Source organism: Rhineura floridana, chromosome 10, assembly GCF_030035675.1.
Source record: "Rhineura floridana isolate rRhiFlo1 chromosome 10, rRhiFlo1.hap2, whole genome shotgun sequence".
Classification (NCBI taxonomy): domain Eukaryota; kingdom Metazoa; phylum Chordata; class Lepidosauria; order Squamata; family Rhineuridae; genus Rhineura; species Rhineura floridana.
The window spans coordinates 73,362,214-73,386,055 of NC_084489.1; the positions used below are offsets into that span (position 1 = coordinate 73,362,214).

General features: G+C 44.5%; 1 protein-coding gene across 2 annotated transcripts in view; it reads left to right on the forward strand.

Moving 5' to 3' along the window:
- The window catches only part of ADARB2 (adenosine deaminase RNA specific B2 (inactive)), a 471,433-nt gene that overhangs the window by 406,279 nt on the left and 41,312 nt on the right, over nt 1-23,842 (forward strand). For both annotated transcript variants that reach the window (XM_061586916.1, XM_061586917.1), the window contains exon 5: nt 4,065-4,179. In XM_061586916.1, coding sequence (XP_061442900.1) covers nt 4,065-4,179 — 115 coding nt within the window. The remainder of the gene's footprint in view (nt 1-4,064; nt 4,180-23,842) is intronic.

A 23,842-nucleotide genomic window follows, 5' to 3' on the forward strand; every position in this document is an offset into this window, starting at 1 on the left:
CCCAAAGAATCCTAAGAAGTGCAGTTTACCCCTCACAGAGCTACAGTTCCCAGCACCCTTAACAAACTGCCATTCCCATTGGTGCGTTAAATTACCTGACTGCACCACTCCCTACCTCTTTCCTCATAATGTTTAGGCACATGGCTCCGTGCTGTTATGCAGCAACTTTTTAAATGATATTTTAAAGATTGCATTTTGTCATTTTATCTGTGCAATCTGCCCAGAGAATGTTGTTGGGCAGCCAATGCAAACACTGTAAATAAATGAATGAATGAATAAAGGTTTGAGGATGTGGCTGGAAGAACAGAGGCAGGGAAAGGATTGCTTCTGCTTTATAAGCTACAGAGATAGAGTGGTGGAGGACAGAGCAAAACTGAACAATAACTCTAGGGTACGGTTAATGTATTTGTTAGAGGGAGTGGGAAAGGAAAGGCTGTCTTCAATCCTACCCTATGGTGAGCTTGGGCTCTTAGGTTCAAGAGTGAATCTACGCCCTGTCCTCTGGCATAAGAGGGGGCTGGAAAAGATCTGAGGGTTGTCGTCTAGAGTATCACTGGAGTTATATGTCAGGAGAGGGGAACAATTGAAACATGAGTTTGCATGAGGATCACACTGAGTGGAAGACGTATTTAATGGGCCAGAGATCCAGGAAATCTTGAAGCATGATTAACTCATGGCCTACGCTGACTTCTGAAGTCAGATTTCTCATCCTTGCTTAATGTAAAGAGGGAGGTTTTTATTTTATTTTTGGCATGTGTTTAAATGGGCGTAAATTCCTTATTACCAATAGAAGATATTCATCTAATTTCCCATTCACTATGCTCAACATTTGCCTCCAAATGTCAACAGTTTACTGAAAAATGAAGTACTGGGGGTGGCAATAACCAACTGTGCTCTTGATGGTGCCTGTTTAGCAAATGCTTCATCCCACCCATATGCAAATCTAACCTTTCTAATATTTGAGCCCAGAAAGCCCAAAGACGGGATTTCAGTGGGAAATGTTTACTAAAGACTTTCTTCCTTATAATCTATCGATTTTAATATCCTTACCATTCCTGTTGAATGTCAATTTCCCCCTGAAGACTGCCATTGCAAACCTGAATGCTTTTCATTTATTTATGCCATTTGGGAGGGGGGAAAGCACTGAAAAATGAATAACAGTTCTTTCTTACTGATGTTCTAACACAGAGATTCACAATTTGATCATTTGTTTCTTGTATGAATAATTGGGGGTATTCTGATATGTCATTCAAGGATAAGAATGTAAGGAGACCCCTGTTGGATCAGACTATAGTTCCTCTAGTCCAGGCGTGGAAAACCTTTGGCCGCCCAGATGGTACTGAACTACAATTCGCACCATTCCTGGTCATTGGCCATGTATACTGGGACTGATGATAATTGTAGTTTTCTCCAATTTTATAGGCTTGAGACAGGAAGTTTTAAAGCACTTCAAACACCTGCAAACCCTTTCTGAAATGAGCATGCACATCACAAGCAACAACCTTCCACTCACCGAAAATCGTGTTCTGTGTCTCTGTTACAAGAGACCAGTGGAGAACACAAGGTGGAAGTAAGTTGCTTGGCTAGGTTGCTTGGGCATAGACAAGGTGCTCAAGTCGGGAACGAACCTCCAAAGTGAAGGGATGGCCAAAACTAAATGGGGGGGGGGCTCTGGCCTATGTTATGTTGTTGTAGCAGTTCTCTAACAAGCCTGCTAAGTTTTCCTTTTAGTGACGGTTTTCTTTCACTTTACCCCTCAACTTATTTCCACAAACTTCTTATGTAATGGATTTACTGTTCTTTAAAGTCCCTGGTCAGTCTTTGAGTTTAGCAAAAGCTGAATCTTTTATGGTTTCTCTCTTCCTCAAGCAAAGTTGTTATTTTGTCTTGATTTGGTCTCCTGTGCTTGCTTGCTTTAGCATTTGCTGCCAAACAGAGTAAAGGAAACTGTGGCTAGTGAGATTTCTAAAGCCAATGTTATAATTTGTTTGTTACCTCTAACATTTTAAGAGCAGTTTTTCTAGGAGCCCTATGTGCCTCCAAGCTAATTAACTCCTAATGATATAAAACACCCTGGGATGTTTACATGAAGGGCACTGCAAAGACAAAGATGGACCAGATTGTAGGACTGGGAAAGATTAACATTATGATGTGATCCTTTTAAAGAAAAAAATGTTATTGAAACATTATTCTTTTCAATAGTTGTGCTCTCTAACTGAGGTTGATTAAACCAGCAGTCTGTGCTGAGTTCTGTAGAACTGAATCATTCCCACCTCCCTTCTCTCAAGACCCCGGACATTTTTCTCCAGTGGATGGGTTTCCTCAGGGCTTGGCTGACCATGACATTTGGTGCTGGGAAAGGACTTTGCCCAACGCAGGGATTTATTTTGCTTGGAATGTTGGTTCACGTGCTTGAGCCATCTGGAGGTGTTTGCTCTGGAAAGTTCTTTCTGTAGCAGTCCTACTTTCTACAAATAGCACATTATGTTTTATATGGTATGAGATGATCCGTACCTGGCCAGGTGGTTCTATGGTCCAGAGCTGATGTCGCCTAGTGGCTAAGAATGTTAACCACAAAGTCCCTAATTCAAATCTTGCCTCAATTGTTTCCTTAACTAAGTAGCTTAGGTAAGCCACTGGCCTCATTTGTATGGAACAGTAAATCATAGATTGGTAAACCATGGTTTGTCATTACAAGTATGAACAGTAGTGAATGTTGAGCTCACACACTCCTTCCCTTCCCTCTTTGTGTACAAGGGAAGAACAGTAGCTTCCACTTCTAGTTTGTGGCAAACTGTCTTGCCCAAACACAGCAAACTGTTTTGCACAAAGCATAGTTTGCCCCCAAGCATAGGATCCCAAACCTCCATTTGCCGTGAACTGTGCTTTCTTACATCTGTTAAAAAAAACCCTAAAACTGTAATGTGTGAATGATACACATTAGAGAATCAGGATGGACTGCAGCACCTGATCAGACGCAATTACAATCTTAGGTTTGTTGCCACATGTTTTGAAAGGTGGTGTGTGTGTGTGCTGGGAAAGAGGATGTGTCTTGGTGCTTAGAGACACGTGATAAAATTCACTTTAAAAGAAAGGTGCAGGGAAGGAACTGGAAGATATGTCAACTGTAGAGTGCATGCATCTGTGCAGAGACAGCTTGATCCATGTACTTTTATAGTGAAACAGCTTTTTCTGTATTTATTTACAGCGAAGCTTAATAATTAATGAGCACTTATTATTATAGCTGCTCCAAAACCATATGGCATGCAGGATGTGAACAAATCTTTTGAGACAAAGCACTCGGGTGGAAGCTTGTTCCAATTTTGCTGCTCTCTGTTAGAACAGAAGGCAGAGGTGTTTTCACCGCATGTAATGTTTACTTGCAGGTTTTCACTGAGGGGCTTCTTTTCCGTTATGCCGTTACTTCAACACATTCCAGTCAGGTCCTGGCCAACTCTCCTGTCTGTGGAACTTTGGGTGAATAAAAAAGAAGGCTGAATTGGGGTGTGGGGAGGATGGAGATGGCATCAGATCAGATCCCCTGTTCCTTGGTGGATCAGTACCACAACTCAAGGTGATGAGCCGCAGCATAATCCAAACACTATTGCCCTTCCCTGCAGTTTTAGTGGAGTGGTGGCGACTGTTCTGGTGAATTTTTGTAGGGAGACTCTGAATTCTACAAAGACAGCTTTTCTCTATCCATTCTCTCCATGCCATGCATAATTTTATACACTTCTATCATGTCATCCTTACTCACCTTTTCTCTAAACTAAAAAGGCCCAGATGCTGCAACTGGCAAACTAGGCAACATCTATGCTGGTCCCCAAGATTCCAGTGATACTTGAAAATGTCTCTGTCTGCGTATGACTGTGAAATCAGGGAGATTAATTTCATAATGTGGTTTAAAACAGTGCCGTAATTCTTGCTGTGACCTAGATACAAACAATGACAAAGCCATTCTGATTAAAGGGGAAAGGTAGCAAGCAGGTTATCTTGTGGGCAGTTGCAGACCATTGCTCCAGTCCAGCTGAGTGAAATAATGGCTTCTGGTTGTGTCTTTTCAGGAATTTGCCGATTCCATGTATCAAATGATTACACAGAAGTTTCAAGAGGTGACAGATAATTTTGCTACCATCCATGCACGTCACAAATCCCTTGCAGGAATTGTAATGACCAGAGGTAAGCATCAGCTTTCTTTCATGTTCATTTGCTATCTTATTATTTGTTTGGAATTTATTTTTCTGGTAAAAGACAATTAAGTTGCTTGCACTGGTTCCTAGGGACAGGAGGTGATGTTTGCATGTGTAGTTGAGGTCTATGTTGTATTAGTGTTCAGCGATTCAAACTTTTCATATTGTAATGGTTATGTTGAGACTTGGTACAGTGTAGTACCTGGAGGGGGAGTGGGGAAACATGATGCCAAGGTGCCAGATGTGGCCCTACAAGCCTTTATCTCTGGCCCTTGGGATTCTTATCACACCACATCTCCTCCTCCCAGCCACACCCCTCACCAGCCCTGCTTCACAATCTCCTTGAGTGTTTTTGCCTGGTTGGAATATGCCCTTGAGCTCTGATCATGCCTCTTTGCTTGCCCGGGTGGGGGATAGAGAGGGGGGGGTGAGTGTGTGTAGAAACCAGACTTCTATACATCCACTTTTGTTTCTGGCCCTGTCCACTAGTGGCATGTGGCCCCTGGAAGGGAAAAGAGTTCTCAGGCAAAAAAGGGTTTCCCGTTCCTAATCCAGCCTGCATTCGCACTGTACATTTCTTCCACTATTATTCCACTTTAAACAGTCATGGCTTTCCCCAAGAATCCTGGGAAGTGTAGTTTGTAAAGGGGGCTGAGAGTTGTTAGGAGACTCCCTGTTTACCTCACAGAGCTGCAATTCCCAGAATTACCTGGGGAAAGGGATTGATTGTTAAACCACTCAAGGAATGGTAGCTCTCTGAGGTGAATAGAGGCCTCCCAACAACTCTCAGCGCCTTTCACAAACTACATTCCCCAGGATTCTTTGGGGGAAGCCATGACTGTTTAAAGTGGAATAATAGTGGAAGAAATGTATGGTGTGAATGTGGCCCTACTAGAGAGTGTCAGGCTTGCATATGACAAACCTGAGCTCATCTCTGTAATAAACTATGAAGCTTTCTCCCTCGGGCAAATTTCTCTTTAGCCTGCTTGAGCATTGCATATCGTACCAGAAAGGTGGGATATAAATATAGGAACAAATACATAAATGAAGTCTCTCAGCCTAACCTTCTTTCCCAGTTTGTTGTCAAACTAACACCCCACTCTATAAGAAAGATGGAGTACCAAAAATAAATCCCAGAAAACGACAAACAGTAAAGCTTTACATCCATGCACTAGCCACATCCACACCATACATTCAAAGCACATGGCTTCCCCCAAAGAATCCTGGACACTATAGTTTATTAAGGGTACTGGAAATTGTAGCTCTGTGAGGGGTAAACGAAAGTTCCCAGGTTTCTTTTGGGGAAGCCATGTGCTTAAAAGAATGGTGTGGATGTGGCCATGCGCTACTTTTCCATTTCTTTGGCTGCTGCCATTTTAAGACGGACTTGTTGCTGTAGGTAACAAACTTGAGTACCTCCATGGTAGCTTCCACTTTCTTTGTCTACATACAGCAGGCATTTTTGCAGCAGCACATGTGAATGCATGCACAGTACAATGGCCAAGAGGACAGGTGCTCAGAAAATCAGCTGATGCTGCAGAAACAGTACTGGGAAACAGGCAGAAAAGTCGTTGGCAAGCAGAGACTGTGGAGGGAATCCTCTCTATCCAGACTTCTGTTTGTTTTCAAGGGTCACACCTGACATTCTGTGTGGAAAGCTTCAGGTTTCATTCAGTGCCAGGCGAACAGCTCTTCTGTACTCAGCACTTGATAAAACTGACCCTGAAATCTAACAAGGAATAGGGAGGTAGGAAAAAAACGTGGCCAATCTGCTCTCCATTTAAACCATCCCTACCTTTGTTTGAACAGGGATGCTTAATTTTTCCCAGGTTCTCTACAGCATGATTTGAGAATGGCACCACTGAGTCTACTGCTATGTACTATTATTAGTTACTATTTATTAACTTAATTTGTAGCCCACTTGTTGGCTCAAAGACAGCTAACAGTATAAAATGAATGTAAAGGTACATTTTTAAAAAAAATACAATTGTAAAATTTCTGCAAACCCCTCCAAACAGCAGTAAGATAAACAACAGAAACTGCCTTTGCCTCCTTTAATCACTAAGCAATTCCCCATGATGCAGACTGCTTATAAATCACTAACATAGCTATAGTCCTGTGGGTCCTATGAGGGGTAGGGGCCATCACAGAAAATACCCTGCTCCTAGTAGTCCTGACACTCAAACACTCACAAATCATAAAATGGAGCACAGGCTCATTAGAGGATCAAAGTGTATTGCTATTATATAGGTAGTATAACTTCATCCTCCCTGACTAATGTCTTGTCACGCAGTCTTCTCTCCATTAATTTATTAATTATTTTTATCCCACATTCCCAGTTAAAATTGTTGCCAAAGCATCTTAGCAATACATGGTGGATTATAATTATTATTATACATGGTAGATCAGCCTCATGCCAATGTCCTATTGTCAGAGGAGTTGATAAAAATCCTAGTGGCCTTGGATAAAAAGTATATCCTTTGAGGTATATCCATTCTGGATAACTAAGAAAGTCTAAAGTTGAAATCATGTTACAGTGCAGTAATGGATTGTAGGTCTAATCTCACAGCTGTTACATGTCTTCTTCTTTTTTCAAATGGTTGAAGAGCAGTGTTATTGTCATAATATTCCAAAATTACACAGATGAAACTTGGGAACAGAATCCAGTTGTGGTTTTTCTCCTACATATAGTTTGACTTCAGCTTGAAAAAGTATAAAGGCAGCAAATCGTATATCAAACATAGACCCTTATCTCATATACATATGTTTTGAGCTTGACAGACTATTTTTCAGAGAAGGCAGGAGGTATCCAATGCATATTCAGAGCGGGCTTGCTAAATTATCTGGAACAAACTGGCATTATACTGTAGGCTCAGGCTGTGCAATATGTTAACTGCTATGGGCTCTCAGACGATCACCAGACAGAACTGAACCACTGTAAGGCTAGGGCAGAATGATGGTAATTTCAGTCAACTTTGTCCACCCCTCTGTTAAAGAAGCCATCAATGCCATAAATGTTCATGGCAGATAATTGAACTGTGGGGTCATACAGGTCCCTAACAAGAGATAGCCGGTATCTATACTTTCAAGGACCACCTTGTTTTCCAGACAACATCAAAGCCAGGAGTCCACAAAGATAGTCACCAGTGGCAACCAGCACACGCAGGCAGGCTAGTCCGCCCTATCTGCATCCCCCCTGCATTGCACTCCACTCCAGACAGTCCCATGACCCTCAGGAACAGCTTTCAGGAAGCACAAGGGGCTATAGCTGGAAGAAAGGTCTGAAAAAGATACACCCGCAGAACACTGTGCATTGCATTTTGAATCCTGCCCATAAATGCAACTTTAGCAGCCAAAGGCAGATGCAGCCCACCAAACTTTTTCTCTCTGGAGAAAGTCAAAAGCAGCTCAACTCCTTTAACATTCAGGGAGGCTGAAAGCATCCAGGGAGCCTCATATCCCTTCTGACTTTGTCCAAGTCTGTACACACATCACACTTTTAAAGTACATTCAAAGTATGCCCCACCCTTAAAAAAAAATCCTGGGAGCTGTATCATAGTCCCAGGCTATGGTCTAAAGGCACATGAGGCCGGAACCCTGCTGACGCTAAGCAGGGTCAGGTCTGGTCAGTGCCTGGATGGGAGACTGCCTGGGAACCATATGTAAGCCACCTTGGATTTCCATGGAGTATAAATGTAATAAATAAATAATATTTTACCCCTCACAGAGTTACCATTCTCAGAACCCTTAAACTACAGTTCCCAGAATTCTTTGAGGGGAAATGGGCTTTAAAGTTACGGTGTATACGCAGCCAACAACTTATCTCCAATGAGATATAAGAATCAGTCCTTTCCCTGAATTTTCTGTACATGCCAAAGGATTTAGAGAGCTTGTCTCTTGCATGTGGGACAAAAGCAGGTACAACCTCTGTACATATTTTTTTTAAATTTTTGTGTTTGTTAGACAGTCTTTTGATTTGGGTGTATTCTTTTAGAGACCCAACTTCAGACTTTTTAATGTTTTGGATTTGTAATACTATATTTCCCCTCCACTTGCCATCACTGGACATAAAAAAGAGTTCCTGTCACACATTCTAAGGCTAATCTACTATTTTCAAAGTCCTTCTTGCAAGAAAGGTGGGGTAGCCCTCAACACTTACGGTGGATAAGAGGAGGCTGGTATTTAAACGCTATTTTCCCCATTTGAACTTGATACATCTTGACAGTTTAAATATAGATAGAAACATCTCTGTCTTCTTTTCTCTTCAAAATACATAATCTAAGAAGTTTGGTCCTCTTCAGAGAAGGCGGCAAGGAAACTCACAGAAGAGCAATATACATTGATTTTTGAGTTCAATTTTCTCTCTCACTCTCTCTTTTTATGAAGCTGACAATCACTTTGATCTTAAAAGCAAGCAGGGAGGCCTTTTCAGTTATCTTATATGAAATAAAGATGAAGTGGACAAAAGGGGCTCTAAACAGCAATTTCATGCTGTGATAAAAGATGGCAAATTATCGCCCATACCTCATGAAATGGATCTTAATAATTGCTAAGTGAGGTGGCAAGAGGAAAGTAAAAACTTGGCAATCTGTCTCCATGGATCCTTCTAGTCATTTTAAGATTCAGAATGCAGGACATCTAAAGGTAATCAAGAATACTGATGGGCAATTGATTTCTGGCCCTTAAATTGGTAACTGGTAAAATGTATTAGGAGCCTGATACAATAGACCAGCGGTTTAAGGATCCAATATGCCATCCAAAGGGTCATCAAACAGCAAGGCCAAGCACGCATGTTTTACAAAACTCTTCCAAGAACAAGGAATGGGGGCTTCTGTTCACATTCTGGAGTCACAAAGCCATGTTTGCCAAGGCTGGGAGTCTCAGTCAATCTTGGCTCCTTAATGCACGGGTTTACCAGTTGAGATGTGCTGCATGCTTGCATTACAGCAAGGGTCACCAGCTTTTTGTTGGGCAGGCACATTTGGAATTTTGAGGAAGTGCTGTGGGTGCCATTCACAAAGCGGCTGCCATAGGGTGGCATAACGAAATGGCTTCCACGCCTAAAAGAGCAGGAAAAGGGTCGGCATGCCTCCCCCATCAATGAGAAAAAGGCAGCTGCATCAGCCACCACCATGCTTGGCTCACAGAGAAAAGCTCTTTGCACCTCTTCTCTGTTCAGATGAATGGAAGGGTGGGTGTCCAATTCTGGCATCTAGTAAAACGTGGGCATGTCTGAGGAGGCATGTTCACTACTGGAGAGGCTGAGCCAGCGCAGACAGGAATGAAGCAGGAAGAGCAAACCACCTCTTGTTCTACTTTGAGAGAATAATGCTGAGACCTGTTGCAGGCACCACAGGAGGCAATGGTGGGCACACTGGCACGCGCAGGTGCCACATTGGCAACCTCTGCTTTACAGTCATATGCTCACAGTCATCCAAGTATGACACACGATGAGTGTCAGGAGCAGATGGCGCAGCAGCTCCCCACTGATGCTGTCAGCCCAACAATCACCTGCTGAGGTGAGCCAGCAAGGCTGGAAGAGGACAGAGGCTTCACCAGCCAGAGGATAAAGGTGAGTGGCACATTTAGAGAAGATTCCAAGCAGGGAATGAGCAAGGAAGGAGAAGGAGTAGCAGAAGAAAGAGCTAAGCTATGTGCAACCCTTGCAACAGCAACTTAGGGAACAGCATGGGAGGAAGGAGAAGACAAAAATTCTGGGGCAGCTGAGAAAAAGTTAACAGATCACATAAGGATTTAACCGGGAAGCAGGACTGCTTAAACAGATATCAGAAGGACTCTGAGGATGAGAATGGCTCTACACTCACCTGAGTGAACAGCTCACTAGGGTTTTTTTTCTGAAGGTAAAAGAAGCCCTGGGGATCTGAAGTCCCTTGGAATCCATACTAGGAAGATGGAAGCTCTCACAATGAGGCTGTGGGATCGCGTGCCTGTCTGCATCCATGTTTGCCAGTATGTAGGGCATGTGTACATAGAGTTTTATGTGCAGCACCCATCCATCATTGAGCTGGAGGATTAGAGGTGGTGCTTTTTTAATTTATTTACTCTATTTTTATACCATCCATACAAACATACTATACAACAATAAAGCACAACTTAATAAAACAATGCATTAAAGCAAATTAAGCAAAAGCACATTACAGTCAGTAAAGATCTTAAAATACAACCACCACCACCACAGCTTGGTAACAATACCCTCTCAAGGCTTGGCGCCAGTGGTCTACAAAAACCTAGGTGGGTGGATCAAGGCATTTTGGAGGCACCAAAAACTCAGAGCTGGTGCATACCTGATGTCAGAGCCAACTCCAGGTTTGAGGGAGCCCTGGGCAAAGGGTCCTCTAGTGGATTCCCTCCCCTGCCAGTCAGCCCTGGCAGACTTATCAGTGGTGGTAGTGCTCCAAGCAGCCCTTTAAACTTTCCACAGTGCCTCAGAATTAGACTTGATTGGGAGCATGGTGGGTGGCTAGATACAGCCGCATGATGCAGCTAGGTGTGCCGGATCAGAAAAAAGAAAGCTAAGGGCAGGCATCATTTCGGGGCCTTGGAAGGGGCTGATGCTGACCCTGCCTTGTGTCCATATTATGGCCTCATATGTAGGAAACAAACTCAGTTAAAACCCTTCTCTATGACATGTTAGATTAACATTCTGAGAAAAGTCTACGCAGAGTATTCAACTATGCAGTCCACCATCTGCAATCTATTCTGAGAGGACTGTACCATTTGCTTTTTCTGCGCATTTGAATTAGTGTAAAGAAAGGATGTAAATTGGCCTCTTAAGTGTGTTCAACCCAACCAGTTCCTATCAGATAGTGCTCCATATCCCATGCTGCAAAGCGAAAGAAATAGACCAGCGAGCAAAGGAGTCTGCAACACAGTTCCCCTAAAGTCTGTAAACGGGGGGCCAGAGCAGAAATCACAGCAGCCTCTGCCCCACAACACATTGATCAAGGCAGACACAACACCTTAGAAGCACAGCAGGGGGGCAAAATTATTCTGCTAAGTCAGCACGCTCCCCACCAGGGCAGCATTTTTTTTCCTGTTTGCAGAGGGGACAGGGGAGTAAATGAAATGGGCCATAGAAATTAGAAGTGGAAAAGAATGCAGTGTCATCACATCTGTGCCTCCACAAGTGCACAATTGCTCCCTATAGTACACTCTTGAGTGCCTTTCTTTTTCCAAATTGAGATTTAAATGTACCACTTAGTAGTGGGACTATTGGCTCTTCCTTTGGGAGATTCCTCCATTCTAAATAGCCTTTGTTGTTGTTAATAATAATTCTCTCCTTTTCTTCAACTCTTTATTTTCCTGCCTTTGGTTTTGTTGAAGTGCTATTTTGTTATCATAACAGGAACCTCCCTATCGCTATCTTAATAGGAACTACTATCATAATAGGAACAGTTCCAAACTCCCTCCCCCTCTAACTAGATTTATGCCTTTTGCAGCTTGTAGGCAGTTCTCCTATTCCCTTAGTAGTCAATTAGGTAGCTATACATATTTAGTTATTTTAATCTCTCCTGTAGAGCCATTCTTTGCCTGCCAACGTTTGATCAGTTCTGTTGCCATTCTGATCCCCCCCCCCCGTTTGTGAACATCAGCTTCGAGGCAATCCATGATCCTGAGCAAGCTAACCCTAATTACGGATGACACCAGGTGAATGTGCTTGCACCAAAGCTGATGCAAAATGTGGTGCGGTGCTATTTTTGAACTCCTGACTGACATGAATAGAACTGGTCCGACATAACAAAAAGAGGGAATTTGCCTTTTCTCTGCGTGAGCCTACCAGTTCTTTAGGATCTCTTTGGGCTCCTTCTGGGAGAAGGGTGGGATATAAATTTAATAAATAAATAAATCTCTAGGTCTCCGGATTTGGTCCTTTTCTCAAGGCCTGCTTCCATCAGGGTGGTCCTGCTAATCCCTGCAGAATTGTCTCCATGAAACAAAGCAGAGAGGCATCATATAGGGCAGTGGTTCCCAACCTGGGGCCGGGACCCCCAGGGGGGTCGTGAAGTAATCCAGAGGGGGCCGTGAACAGTAAAGAAATGAATTATTTATTTATTTTTTTAAAAAGTCTTCACTCCCTCGACACTGTCTGCTTTCTGCTGCCGCTGCAGATGACACCTCCCCCTTGCTCCAAATAAGAGGGGAGGCCTTTTGCTGAAGCGCCAGAGCGTCTTTTAGGTGCATTAAGGGCAGGCTGAGGGTGGAGCTACCAGGAAGAAGAGGGGATTACTATCACTGATTCCTGTCTCCTTGCACTGCCGCTACTGGCAACGGCCTTACTTAGAATGAGAGGAGAGGGCTTTTTGTGAAGCAAAAAGAAGCAAGCCTGCAAAGAAAGGCTGCTTTCCCCCTTCCTTCTTGGCAGCCAGCCTCCCTCCCTGGAGGGAGGGGGTCACAAAAAATTTTCAGCTTATAAAGGGGGTCCCATGCTTATAAAGGTTGGGAACCACTGATATAGGGCAACTGCCTCTCTTTGGCAAGAGAGCTGCCAGAGGTGAGGGATTTCTGGGCAAGATGCCTTCCAGGGGCCCAGCACACTGCCGACCCCATGCCACCCTGGCAGTTCCCCGCTCCCCCGCCCAGCTGTAGCTATCACGCTTTTTCCCCTCCCCGCTGCCACACGGGTGGCACAAGCCATGATCAGCACTGGCACACTCCAGGAAGCAGCACCTACTGCTTTCTTCCAACTGCTCAGGTCCTCTCAAGGATGCAGTTGGAGGGAGGGGAAGGGGTTGGCCATCGGGCTAGAAGATTGGCAGCTGGGCTTGACCTAATATCAGCCGGCAGCATCTGTCATCTGCCTAACTGTTGAGATCAGGATTGTCAGCCAGCCAGGCCACTGCGAGTCCCAGAGGCATCTAGACACTCAGTTCAAATGAAAAGGGATCCCACTTAGGCAATTAGGATGGCTGTAGCTCCCTTTCTGCTTACTTTCAGCTGCATTTCCAAAATAAGGCCCTATACAGCTCAGGACCAGGTTAATTGAGAGACAGCCTTATCCCTTATATACCCAGTAGGTCACTATGTTCTGGGAGAAAGCTTCTTCAGGCTGCAAAGATCTCAGAAGCCTGTTTCACAGTAATTCGGAGCAGGGCTTCCAGTGTGGCTCCCCCTGTTCGAATAATAAATAAATAAAATGAGCTTGCTGGTGCTACCAGTCTCTTAGTAAAACTGACACGTAGAGCTGCACAGCTAGATGTTTAAGTGCATGTTCCCTTCTGCTACCACTTTGCTTAAAAAAAAATAAATCCATGCAGAGATGTTGCTGAAATATGGGCAGCAGTCCAGGTGGCCACCCTAGACTCAATTCAGGGTCGGATGGGGTGGGGGAAATGGTGAGCCATGGTATTTCATTTTTCTTCCCCTTGAGAACAGGGAGCTGTGGGATCCTAGACATGTGTCCCAAAGTCTGTGCCTACCACAGCTGCTGGATTTGGAAGTTGGTGGTCTCTCCTTCACTAGAGGTATTTAAGGAAAAGCTGGATGGCTGTCTGTCAGGGGTGCTATAGTTGCATCCTGCATTACAGCTCATGCATTGAGGAGGGAGTTGGACTGGATGACCTCCAAGATCCCTTCCAGCTCTAAAATTCCATGAATAAGCAGGTTCTGGAGGGTAAATTTCATCAGGATAATAATGTGGGAGAAAAGATTAAATGCATATCCCAGCACTGTGGTCCTGCCTGAAAAACATACACACACACACCTGCAACAACTGTTAATACTTTAGAAAACCATGGGAGATCCTACTTACAGATCTCTAGTGCTGCACATAGTTTGGCCGTCAGTGTGAGTGTCAAAGTAGCAAAAATTCCCAAAAGAGTAGCCATGTTAATTGCTTGCAACCAAGCCAATGAAGACTCCAGAAACCTTAAAGACAAACACATGAATTGTGGCATAAACTTTCCTAGGCTTCATGAGACACTCAGGCTGTGTGCACAGACACTAGGGTGTTAGTGTGTAGTGTATGTTGGTCGATTTTTCCATCTGCACATTTGTGAACCTTTGGCTCTTATCAGATTATCCACAGATCAGGAAATCTGGATTAAATGGGGAGAAGCGCGGGCTTCCCCTTAGATGTGAAGGACATCATGAGGACATCACATTAAGCATCTGTCTGGATGTGTTCACATTTCTTCTGTTCAGCACCCAAAGCAGCAGACCTTTCTCATTTTCACATCCTCAGCAGAGGACATATAGTTGCTATGGAAAAGCACAGCAAAAAAAGAAAGCCTGGATTGACGGGTGTGGCTATCTAATGCAAAATAGTGAATTTGTTAACATGGATGCAGTGGAGACTGATGGCTCTGATGTCAGTGGTGCAGTGAATCTGCTCCAGGTTTTAGTCTAGACTGTCAAGGAACTGTGACAAAGCAAGATGCAGATAGAAGTATGATGTATCATACGTGGTCAGTCCAAAGAGAGTGACACAGAAGTAGGCATGCCATATCAAATAGCACTGAAATTTTAACCAGATTTGATAGAGATTGGGGCTGGGGAGCTTAGGGTTAAATCCTAAGCATGCTTATCTAGAAGCCGGTGTTTGTTAATTGGCCTTAACAAGTTGAATTGGGGCACCCCTGCACACCCCAATATCACATTCCTTTCTCTTTTTTATATCCTTGACAGAGGATATTCGGATTAACACCATACAGTTGCTGTGGGAAAATATGGCACAGAATTAGCCTGGAACGTCCACTGTCGCTTTTGGAATATAAGAACCTAAGAAGAGCCCTGTTGGATCAGGCCAGTGGCCCATCTAGTCCAGCATCCTGTTCTCACAGTGGCCAGCCAGATGCCCCAGTGGGAAGCCAGCAAGCAGGACCTGAGCGCAGGCACACGCTCCCCTCCTGTAGTTTCCAGCAGCTGGTATTTGGAAGCATGCTGCCTCCGCCTGTGGAAGGAGAGCATACCCATCATAGCTAGTAGCCACTGATAGAAAAGTTCAGACTAACCCTATTCCAGCAACGAAGATAATGAATAAAATGATCAAGAGCAGGGCTGGAAGTTTAGTAAGCTCTGGATCCAAATACACACACACACCTACACACACACACACACTTGATTGATTGGTTAAAGGGAAAAAAATAACAAATTATTGCCTACCAGCTAAATATGAACTTTCAGTGAAAATTACATGAAATTGTACCGCATGAATAATTTACGAGGATGACTTTAAACTATAATTATTCCCAGTTCTCTCTCTTCCCCCCCCCTTTTTCTTTCGCAAGTGGTTCGTGTCAGTCATCACCAACAGGGGGAGTGGGGGAATATATCAGTCTTGTCCAACCTGATGCCTTCCAGATGTTTTGGACTTCATCCCCCATCAGCCCCAGTGCTGGTGGGGGCTGATGGGAGTTGTAGTCCAAACCATCTGGAGGGTACCAGGCGGGGGATGGCTGATATCACTGGGGAGGGGGTGTTTGCAAAATGTGTGCAGTTTCCTTGGGGTTTTTTGCTTTGTTTGCTTTTTTCAGATACAAGTCTCTAGAATTAAACAGCTTTGACAGAAGAGAATTTTTAAAGGACTGGAAGTCATATGGAGCTTGTTGGATTTTCTTTTTACTAGTGGGTCTTGTTGGATGTTTGTCCTTTCATATCTCTTTGTTAAAGAAGCCTTTATTGGGAATATATAGATAGTCAGGGCTCTGTATAAAGCTCCCTTTAAAAAAAAAAGTCTTTCCAAATAAAAGACATGTTCAGTTATCTTTATGCTTTATGGCAGCAATTCTCAAACTTGAATGGTGGTCGTCCCCCCCCCCCGAGAAAGAGGCACATAATGCCTGGAAATGGATGGAGAGTTCTAGGGAGGAATAGGATCTTGAGGTAGCTGGAATCTATCCCTTTCCTCTCCCACCATAAGAAATGGACAAGTTCAATGGCCTCTAGCAGACAAGCCTTGTTGATTGGCATTGAATTTATGGGGCCAATGGCTCCCATTATTTGCCTATCATCCCAACCTGATCTAGATGACCTGTTGCTTTGCTGTCAGGCTAAGCACCAAGGGCTGCTGACAGCCTGAGGCCCCAGGAGGGGTCTCCGCCAAGCTTGCTGCTGACCCAAAATGCCATCTACAACCACCCAGCAGTCCAGCCGTCATGTCAGCGCTCCATCCCCCAGCACCCTGTGCAGGTGGCAGTGACTGGCACCAGCTGTTTTAATGTCCTCTTAGTGCCTCTAGGGCCCTGACATTGCTTTGGAACAGTGCTATTTCATCCCATTCTGGCTTCAGGCCTGGCCATGGCACTGAAACTGCCTTGGTTGCCCTGGATGATGACATCTATCAGGAGATAGGGGGAATGCGACCCTGCTCATTCTCCTTGATCTCGCAGCGGCGTTTGATAATGTTGACCATGATATCCTTCTGTAACATCTCAAGGAGACGAGGGTTGGGTGCACTGTGCTTCAGTGGTTCTGCTCATACCTCCAGAGCCATTTCCAAAAAGTAGTTATGGGAGACTACTGTTCAGCACCATGGGATTATCCTGTGGTGTTCCGCAGGGTTTCATCTATTTAACATCTATACGAAGCCACTTGGAGCTGTCATCAGGAGATTTGGAGTGAGGTGCCATCAATATGTAGATGACGCCCAGCTCTACCTTTCTATTGCATTTGAATCAGGAGAGGCAGTTGAGGTGTTGAACCGGTGCTTGGAGGCAGTGGTGGTCGGAATGTGGGTCAAAAATTGAGGCCAAATTCTGAAAAGACAGAGTTCTCGTGTCCAAGAGGTGGGAAGATGGCCTATTCAGGATGGGGTCGCTGTTTCCTTGAAGGAGCAGGTCTGCAGCCTGGGGGTACTCCTTGATCCAACACTCTCACTGGAGATTCAAGTGGCCTTAGTGGCTAGAAGTGCCTTTTTCCAGCTTTGGCTGGTTCACCAGCTTCGGCCCCTTTTCGACAGAGAAGCCTTGCCACAGTGCTCCATCCTCTGGTAACTTCCAGACTGTATCGTTGCAATGTGTTCTACGTGGGGCTGCCCTTGAAGGTGACTCAGAAACTTTAACTGGTCCAAAATGCAGCAGCCAGATTACTGGCAGGGGCTTCCTTTAGAATTCATATAACCCCTGTTTTAAAACAGCTGCATTAGTTGCCAGTTCATTTCCAGGTTCAGTTCAAGGTGCTCACATTAGTGTTTAAAGCCCTAAACGACTTAGATCCCAAATATCTGAAAGACTGCTTCCTTCCCTACAGACTCTCTCAGATGCTGAGGGGGCCCTTTTGGTAGTTCCGCCACCCTCAGACGCTCAGGGGGTAGCCCAGAAGAGGGCATTCTCTGTGGCAGGCCCTAAGCCGTGGAACTCTTTCCCCACCAAGGTGCGCCTGGCAACTTCATTGTGCAACTTCATTGTACAACTTCCAGCAAATGCTAAAGGTGCACCTCTTCACCCTGGCCTTTGACACCTGAGGTGTATATTTCTAGGACCCACCCTATTTTCTGTGATGTTGTTTAGGCTGTTTTAAACTGTTTTTAATTATGTGTTTTTAAATTGTTGTAACCTGCTCAGGGACCTCTGGGTGAAGGGCGGGTAATAAATTCTAATTCCAATCATCATCATCCTTCAGGGCTGCAGAAACACTATGGGGACATCTAAACCAGGGGATGTGGATCTAAGGGCCAGAGGCTAAATGCAGCCCTCCAAGCCTAACTGGCCCTCAGAACCAGGGCTGTGGAGTCGGAATCGTGGAGTTGGAGTCGGAGTCGGAAGCAATTTTGGGTGGAGTCGGAGTCGGTAGAAATGTACCGACTCCTACTCCAGCTTCAAAATAAATTTTGATTGACAAATTTTTTTAAATATAAATTCAAAATGTCAAAGAAGCTTCCCATGAAGTCAGCTGTAGTTGAGCATTTCACCATAACTCAAGATGGAAAACATTTTGTGTGTCAGTGTATGACACAGGACCCAGATGAAGACAAATGCTGTGATGCCAAGATCAGCGCATATTCAGGCAGCGATAAAAATGCTCCTATGAGAGCTTCCAATTTAAAAAGACATTTACAGCCTTTTCCAGGGCTGTGGAGTTGGAAGCAATTTTGGGTGGAGTCTGAGTCTGAGTCAGAGAGTAGAAAAATAGAGAAGTCGGAGTCAAAGGTTTGGCGTACTGACTCCACAGCCCTGCTCAGAACTCTCCTCAGATCACACCCTTATCAGTCCTGCTTCACATCTTCCTTGAGTCTTTTTGCCTGGTTGGACTGTATCCTTGGACTCTGATCATGACTCTTGCTTGTTTGGATGGAGGGTAGAAAGGGGTGTGTGAAGATGTGTAGAAAGTAGCCTACTGTACAAAGATGATGTGTACATTCGCGCACAGGAGCAGATCGTAGGTACGTGACTGCATGCAAGAATCTGTGCACACTGCTTTGGGAGAGCGGAAGGTAGAATAAGTATAGAGGCAAGGGCCAAGCTCAACAAGTGTGAGAGACACACCCCAGTAGCTTCTGAGATTTGACCAAGCATTGGTGAAAATGCATGTTTCCAAGCATACCTAGAGACTTGTTTTTATTTTGTTTTTTAATAAGAGAAAGCTGAATTGTTCTGGTTGGTGAATTCTCTGCCCTATTCATTTATCTGTTTACTTATTACATGTATATCCTGTCCTTCCTCCCAAAGGAGCCCAGAGTGGTAGCAAAACCTGCATTTACAATGGCTAACTATCCAAATAGTGGACCCTGTCCATCTACTGTTAGCAGATAACATCCTTCCTAACTTTAGCTCATATTTCTCACATAGAATATGTCTCCTACCCCTAAGAATCCATTCCAGTTTCTAAGTAGTTAAGCGCTTAGGCTGCAACACCAATATTCAAAAAGGGATCCAGAGGGGATCCGGGAAATTACAGGCCAGTTAGCTTAACTTCTGTCCCTGGAAAACTGGTAGAAAGTATTAATCTAGCTTTTTCTAAGCACATAGAAGAACAAGCCTTGCTGAAGCAGAGCCAGCATGGCTCCTGCAAGGGAAAGTCTTGTCTCAGTAACCTATTAGAATTCATTGAGAGTGTCAACAAGCATATAGATAGAGGTGATCCAGTGGACATAGTGTACTTAGACTTTCTAAAAACATTTGACAAGGTAGCTCACCAAAGACTTCTGAGGAAGCTTAGCAGTCATGGAATAAGAGGAGAGGTCCTCTTGTGGATAAGGAATTGGTTAAGAAGCAGAAAGCAGACAGTAGGAATAAACGGACAGTTCTCCCAGTGGAGGGCTGTAGAAAGTGGAGTCCCTCAAGGACTGGTATTGGGACCTGTACTTTTCAACGTGTTCATTAATGACCTAGAATTAGGAGTGAGCAGTCAAGTGGCCAAGTTTGCTGATGACACTAAATTGTTCAGGGTTGTTAAAACAAAAAGGGATTGCGAAGAGCTCCAAAAAGACCTCTCCAAACTGAGTGAATGGGTGGAAAAATGGCAAATGCAATTCAATATAAACAAGTGTAAAATTATGCATATTGGAGCAAAAAATCTTAATTTCACATATACGCTCATGGGGTCTGAACTGGCGGTGACTGACCAGGAGTGAAAACTCGGGGTTGTAGTGGACAGCACGATGAAAATGTCTACCCAGTGTGCGGCAGCTGTGAAAAAGGCAAATTCCATGCTATGGATAATTAGGAAAGGTATTGAAAATAAAACGGCCGATATCATAATGCTGTTGTATAACTCTATGGTGCGGCCGTATTTGGAATACTGTGTACAGTTCTGGTCGCCTCATCTCAAAAAGCATATTATAGAGTTGGAAAAGGTTCAGAAGAGGGCAGCCAGAATGATCAAGGGGATGGAGTGACTCCCTTACGAGGAAAGGTTGCAGCATTTGGGGCTTTTTAGTTTAGAGAAAAGGCGGGTCAGAGGAGACATGATAGAAGTGTATAAAATTATGCATGGCATTGAGAAAGTGGATAGAGAAAAGTTCTTCTCCCTCTCTCATAATACTAGAACTCGTGGACATTCAAAGAAGCTGAATGTTGGAAGATTCAGAACAGACAAAAGAAAGTACTTCTTTACTCAGCGCATAGTTAAACTATGGAATTTGCTCCCACAAGACGCAGTAATGGCCACCAGTTTGGATGGCTTTAAAAGAAGATTAGACAAATTCATGGAGGACAGGGCTATCAATGGCTACTAGCCATGATGGCTGTGCTCTGCCACCCTAGTCAGAGGCAGCATGCTTCTGAAAACCAGTTGTCGGAAGCCTCAGGAGGGGAGAGTGTTCTTGCACTCGGGTCCTGCTTGCGGGCTTCCCCCAGGCATCTGGTTGGCCACTGAGAACAGGATGCTGGACTAGATGGGCCGCTGGCCTGATCCAGCAGGCTCTTCTTATGTTCTTATGTTCTTATGTTCAATCCTATCCCCATTTACATGTAGGTAAGACACATTGAACTCAATGGAGCTAATTTCTGATTGGACATATATAGGATTGTCCTGTTAATTCTGCTATGTCAGCTTTGTGATGATTTGTCCCAGAGGCTCATCTACAGTGAAAACTGGGAATTTCCTTACCCATCTTAGCAAAAAGGTCTAACAGAAATACTTGGTTTAATATAGGTATACAATAGTTAGTTACATTGATTAATTGGTTGGTTGGTTGATTTTGTAGGGGTATATGAACTTCTTTGTTTCATGGATCTCTTAATGAGGCAGTACAAAAAGGTAGCAAAATTTCATCTTTCAAATAAAGCAAATTAGGTTACACAGGCCTGATAACATTTGCATTGCTGATAATGGGTTATTTACAAGGCTGAAATCATTTGCATTGCTGATAAGAGTCTATTTGCAAAGCTGCATTGCAAGTAACAGAAAACATTTGCAATTTACAAAACTATTCACTAGGGTATTAGAGAATGATTAAGGTTTTAGGAAGGGCTTACTGTGGCCAAAAGTTTTACAGAAAAAGAAACTTAACCCTTGAAATGAGATTTAGCTTCAGCAGATCTAGGATCATTTTACAAATGTCATAATTGCATGGGAAATGGTTTATTGAAAGCTGGGAATTAAAGCCCAGCCTGACTAGCCACTACATATTTGGGATCATAACTGTCCCTTATAAGCATGAAGGGAAAGTTCATAACTCACTGCCAAGTACATGTTTTGCATGCATCCCATTCTCAATAGTCCAGTTAAGGCAGGGGTGAGGAAGCTGTAGCTCTCCAGATGTTAGACTCCCAGCCAGCATGACCAATAGTCGGAAATGATGGGAGTTGTAAACCAACAACATCTGGAAAGCTGCAGGTTAGCCATCCCTGAGTTTAAGAATCTCAGATTGCAGCAATTAAGTACCTGCATACATGGATGAGTGGCCCAAAATCCTGCTGTTTATGGTTTTTGAATTGAATTGAAACTTTATTTTTACCCTGCCCTTTTTCCAAACTGGAACTCAGGGCGGCTTACAAATAGAACTACATGTAGTTAAAAACATACAATTAAAATACAATTAAACTATGCACAACCTTAAAACCGTAAAAGGCCCTTAAAAATCTAAAAACAATTTAAAATAATACAAATAATAATATAAAACAATAAAACAAGCCTTGTAAAGCCCAATCCTAAACACCTTCTATCCCAAAAGCCTGTCGGAATAAAAAAGTCTTTACTTGCCGATGGAAGGATAGCAAGGAGGGGGCCATTCATGCCTCCCTAGGAAGGGAGTTCCAGAACCTAGGAGCAGCCACCGAGAAGGCCCTATCTCGCGTCCCCACCAATCGCACTTGCGAGGGTGTTGGGACTGAGAGAAGGGCCTCTCCTGAAGATCTCAGGGCCCGGGCAGGCTCGTATAGGGAGATACGGTCTGACAAATAGCCTGGACCTGGGCTGTATAGGGCTTTAAAAACCAGCACTTTGAATTGTGACCGGAAACAAACTGGCAGCCAGTGGAGCTGTTGTAACAAGGGAGTTGTATGGTCCCTGTAACCAGCCCCTGTTTATACTCTGGCTGCAGCTCTTTGTACCAGTTTAAGTTTCCAAACAGTCTTCAAAGGCAGCCCCACGTAGAGCACATTACAGTAGTCTAAACAGGATGTAACTAAGGCATGCATCACCATAGTCAAATCAGGCATTTCCAGGAACGGGCGCAGCTGGCACACTAGTCTTAACTGGGCAAAGGCACTCCTGGCCACGGCCGAGACCTGGGCCTCCAAGTTCAGAGCTGACTCCAGGAGCACTCCCAAACTGCGAACCTGTGTCTTCAGGGGGAGTGTAACCCCATCCAGCACAGGCTGAATCCCTATTCCCTGATCTGCCCTTCGACTGACCAGGAGCACCTCTGTCTTGTCTGGATTTAGTTTCAATTTGTTTGCCCTCATCCAGTCCATCACTGATGCCAGGCACTGGTTCAGGACCAGGACAGCTTCCTTGGCTTTAGGTGGAAAGGAGAAATAGAGTTGGGTGTCATCCGCATACTGATGGCACCGAACCCCAAACCCCTGGACAACCTCTCCCAGCGGTTTCATATAGATGTTAAATAACATGGGGGACAAAACTGAACCCTGAGGGATCCCATAGGTCAACGGCCAAGGAGTCGAACAGGAATCCCCCAGCACCACCTTCTGAGTTCATCCCTCCAGAAAGGAATGGAGCCATCGTAACACGGTGCCCCCAAGTCCCATCCCAGCAAGACAGTCCAGAAGGATACCATGGTCGATGGTATCGAAAGCCACTGAGATGTCCAGTAGAACTAACAGGGACACACTCCCCCTGTCCAGCTCTCTGCAAAGGTTATCCACCAAGGTGACCAAAGCTGTCTCTGTCCCATAAACAGGCCTGAAACCAGACTGCAATGGATCCAGATAATCCGTTTCATCCAAGAATCTCTGGAGCTGGGCGGCCACCACACGCTCTATTACTTTGCCCAAAAATGGAATGTTGGAGACTGGCCGATAATTTCCCATTATAGAGGGATCCAGGGAGGGCTTTTTCAACAAAGGTCTTACAACTGCCTCTTTTAGGCATGATGGAATTCTGCCTTGCTGTAAAGAGGCATTAACCACTCCCCTTACCCACTCGGCCAGTCCCCCTCTGGCACTTTTGATGAGCCAGGAAGGGCAAGGATCCAGCAGACATGTGGTGGCTCCCGCCTCTCCAAGGATCTTGTCCACATCCTCGGGCTGTACAAATTGAAAGGAATCCATTATTATTGGACAAGCAGGAGCCAAAGTTACATCCCCTGAGACTGTATCAATTTTAGCATCCAAGTCGGAGCGAATCTGAGCGACTTTATCTGCAAAGTGCCGTGCAAATTCTTGACAGCAGGCTGTTGAGTGGTCTATATTACCCTCCTGGGGGCCAGAGTTTAAAAGACCCCTGACCACTCGAAACAGCTCCACTGGACGGCTTCCAGCAGACGCAATGGTGGCAGAAAAGAAAAGTTTCTTCTTAGCCCGCACTGCCACGGAGTAGGCCTTCAGATAGGCTCTAGGCCATGTTCGGTCAGACTCGCACCGAGTCTTCTGCCAACATTGCTCAAGTCCCCGTCTTATTCATTTCATCGCCGCCAGCTCCCTGGTAAAAAAGGGAGCTGGTTTGGCTCCACTTTGTAAGAGGGGACGCTCAGGAGCAATCGTGTCCACCGCCCTGGTCATTTCCCCATTCCAGAGGTCAACCAGGGCTTCAACAGAATCACCTAGCTTTGTAGCTTTATTACATTTTACAGA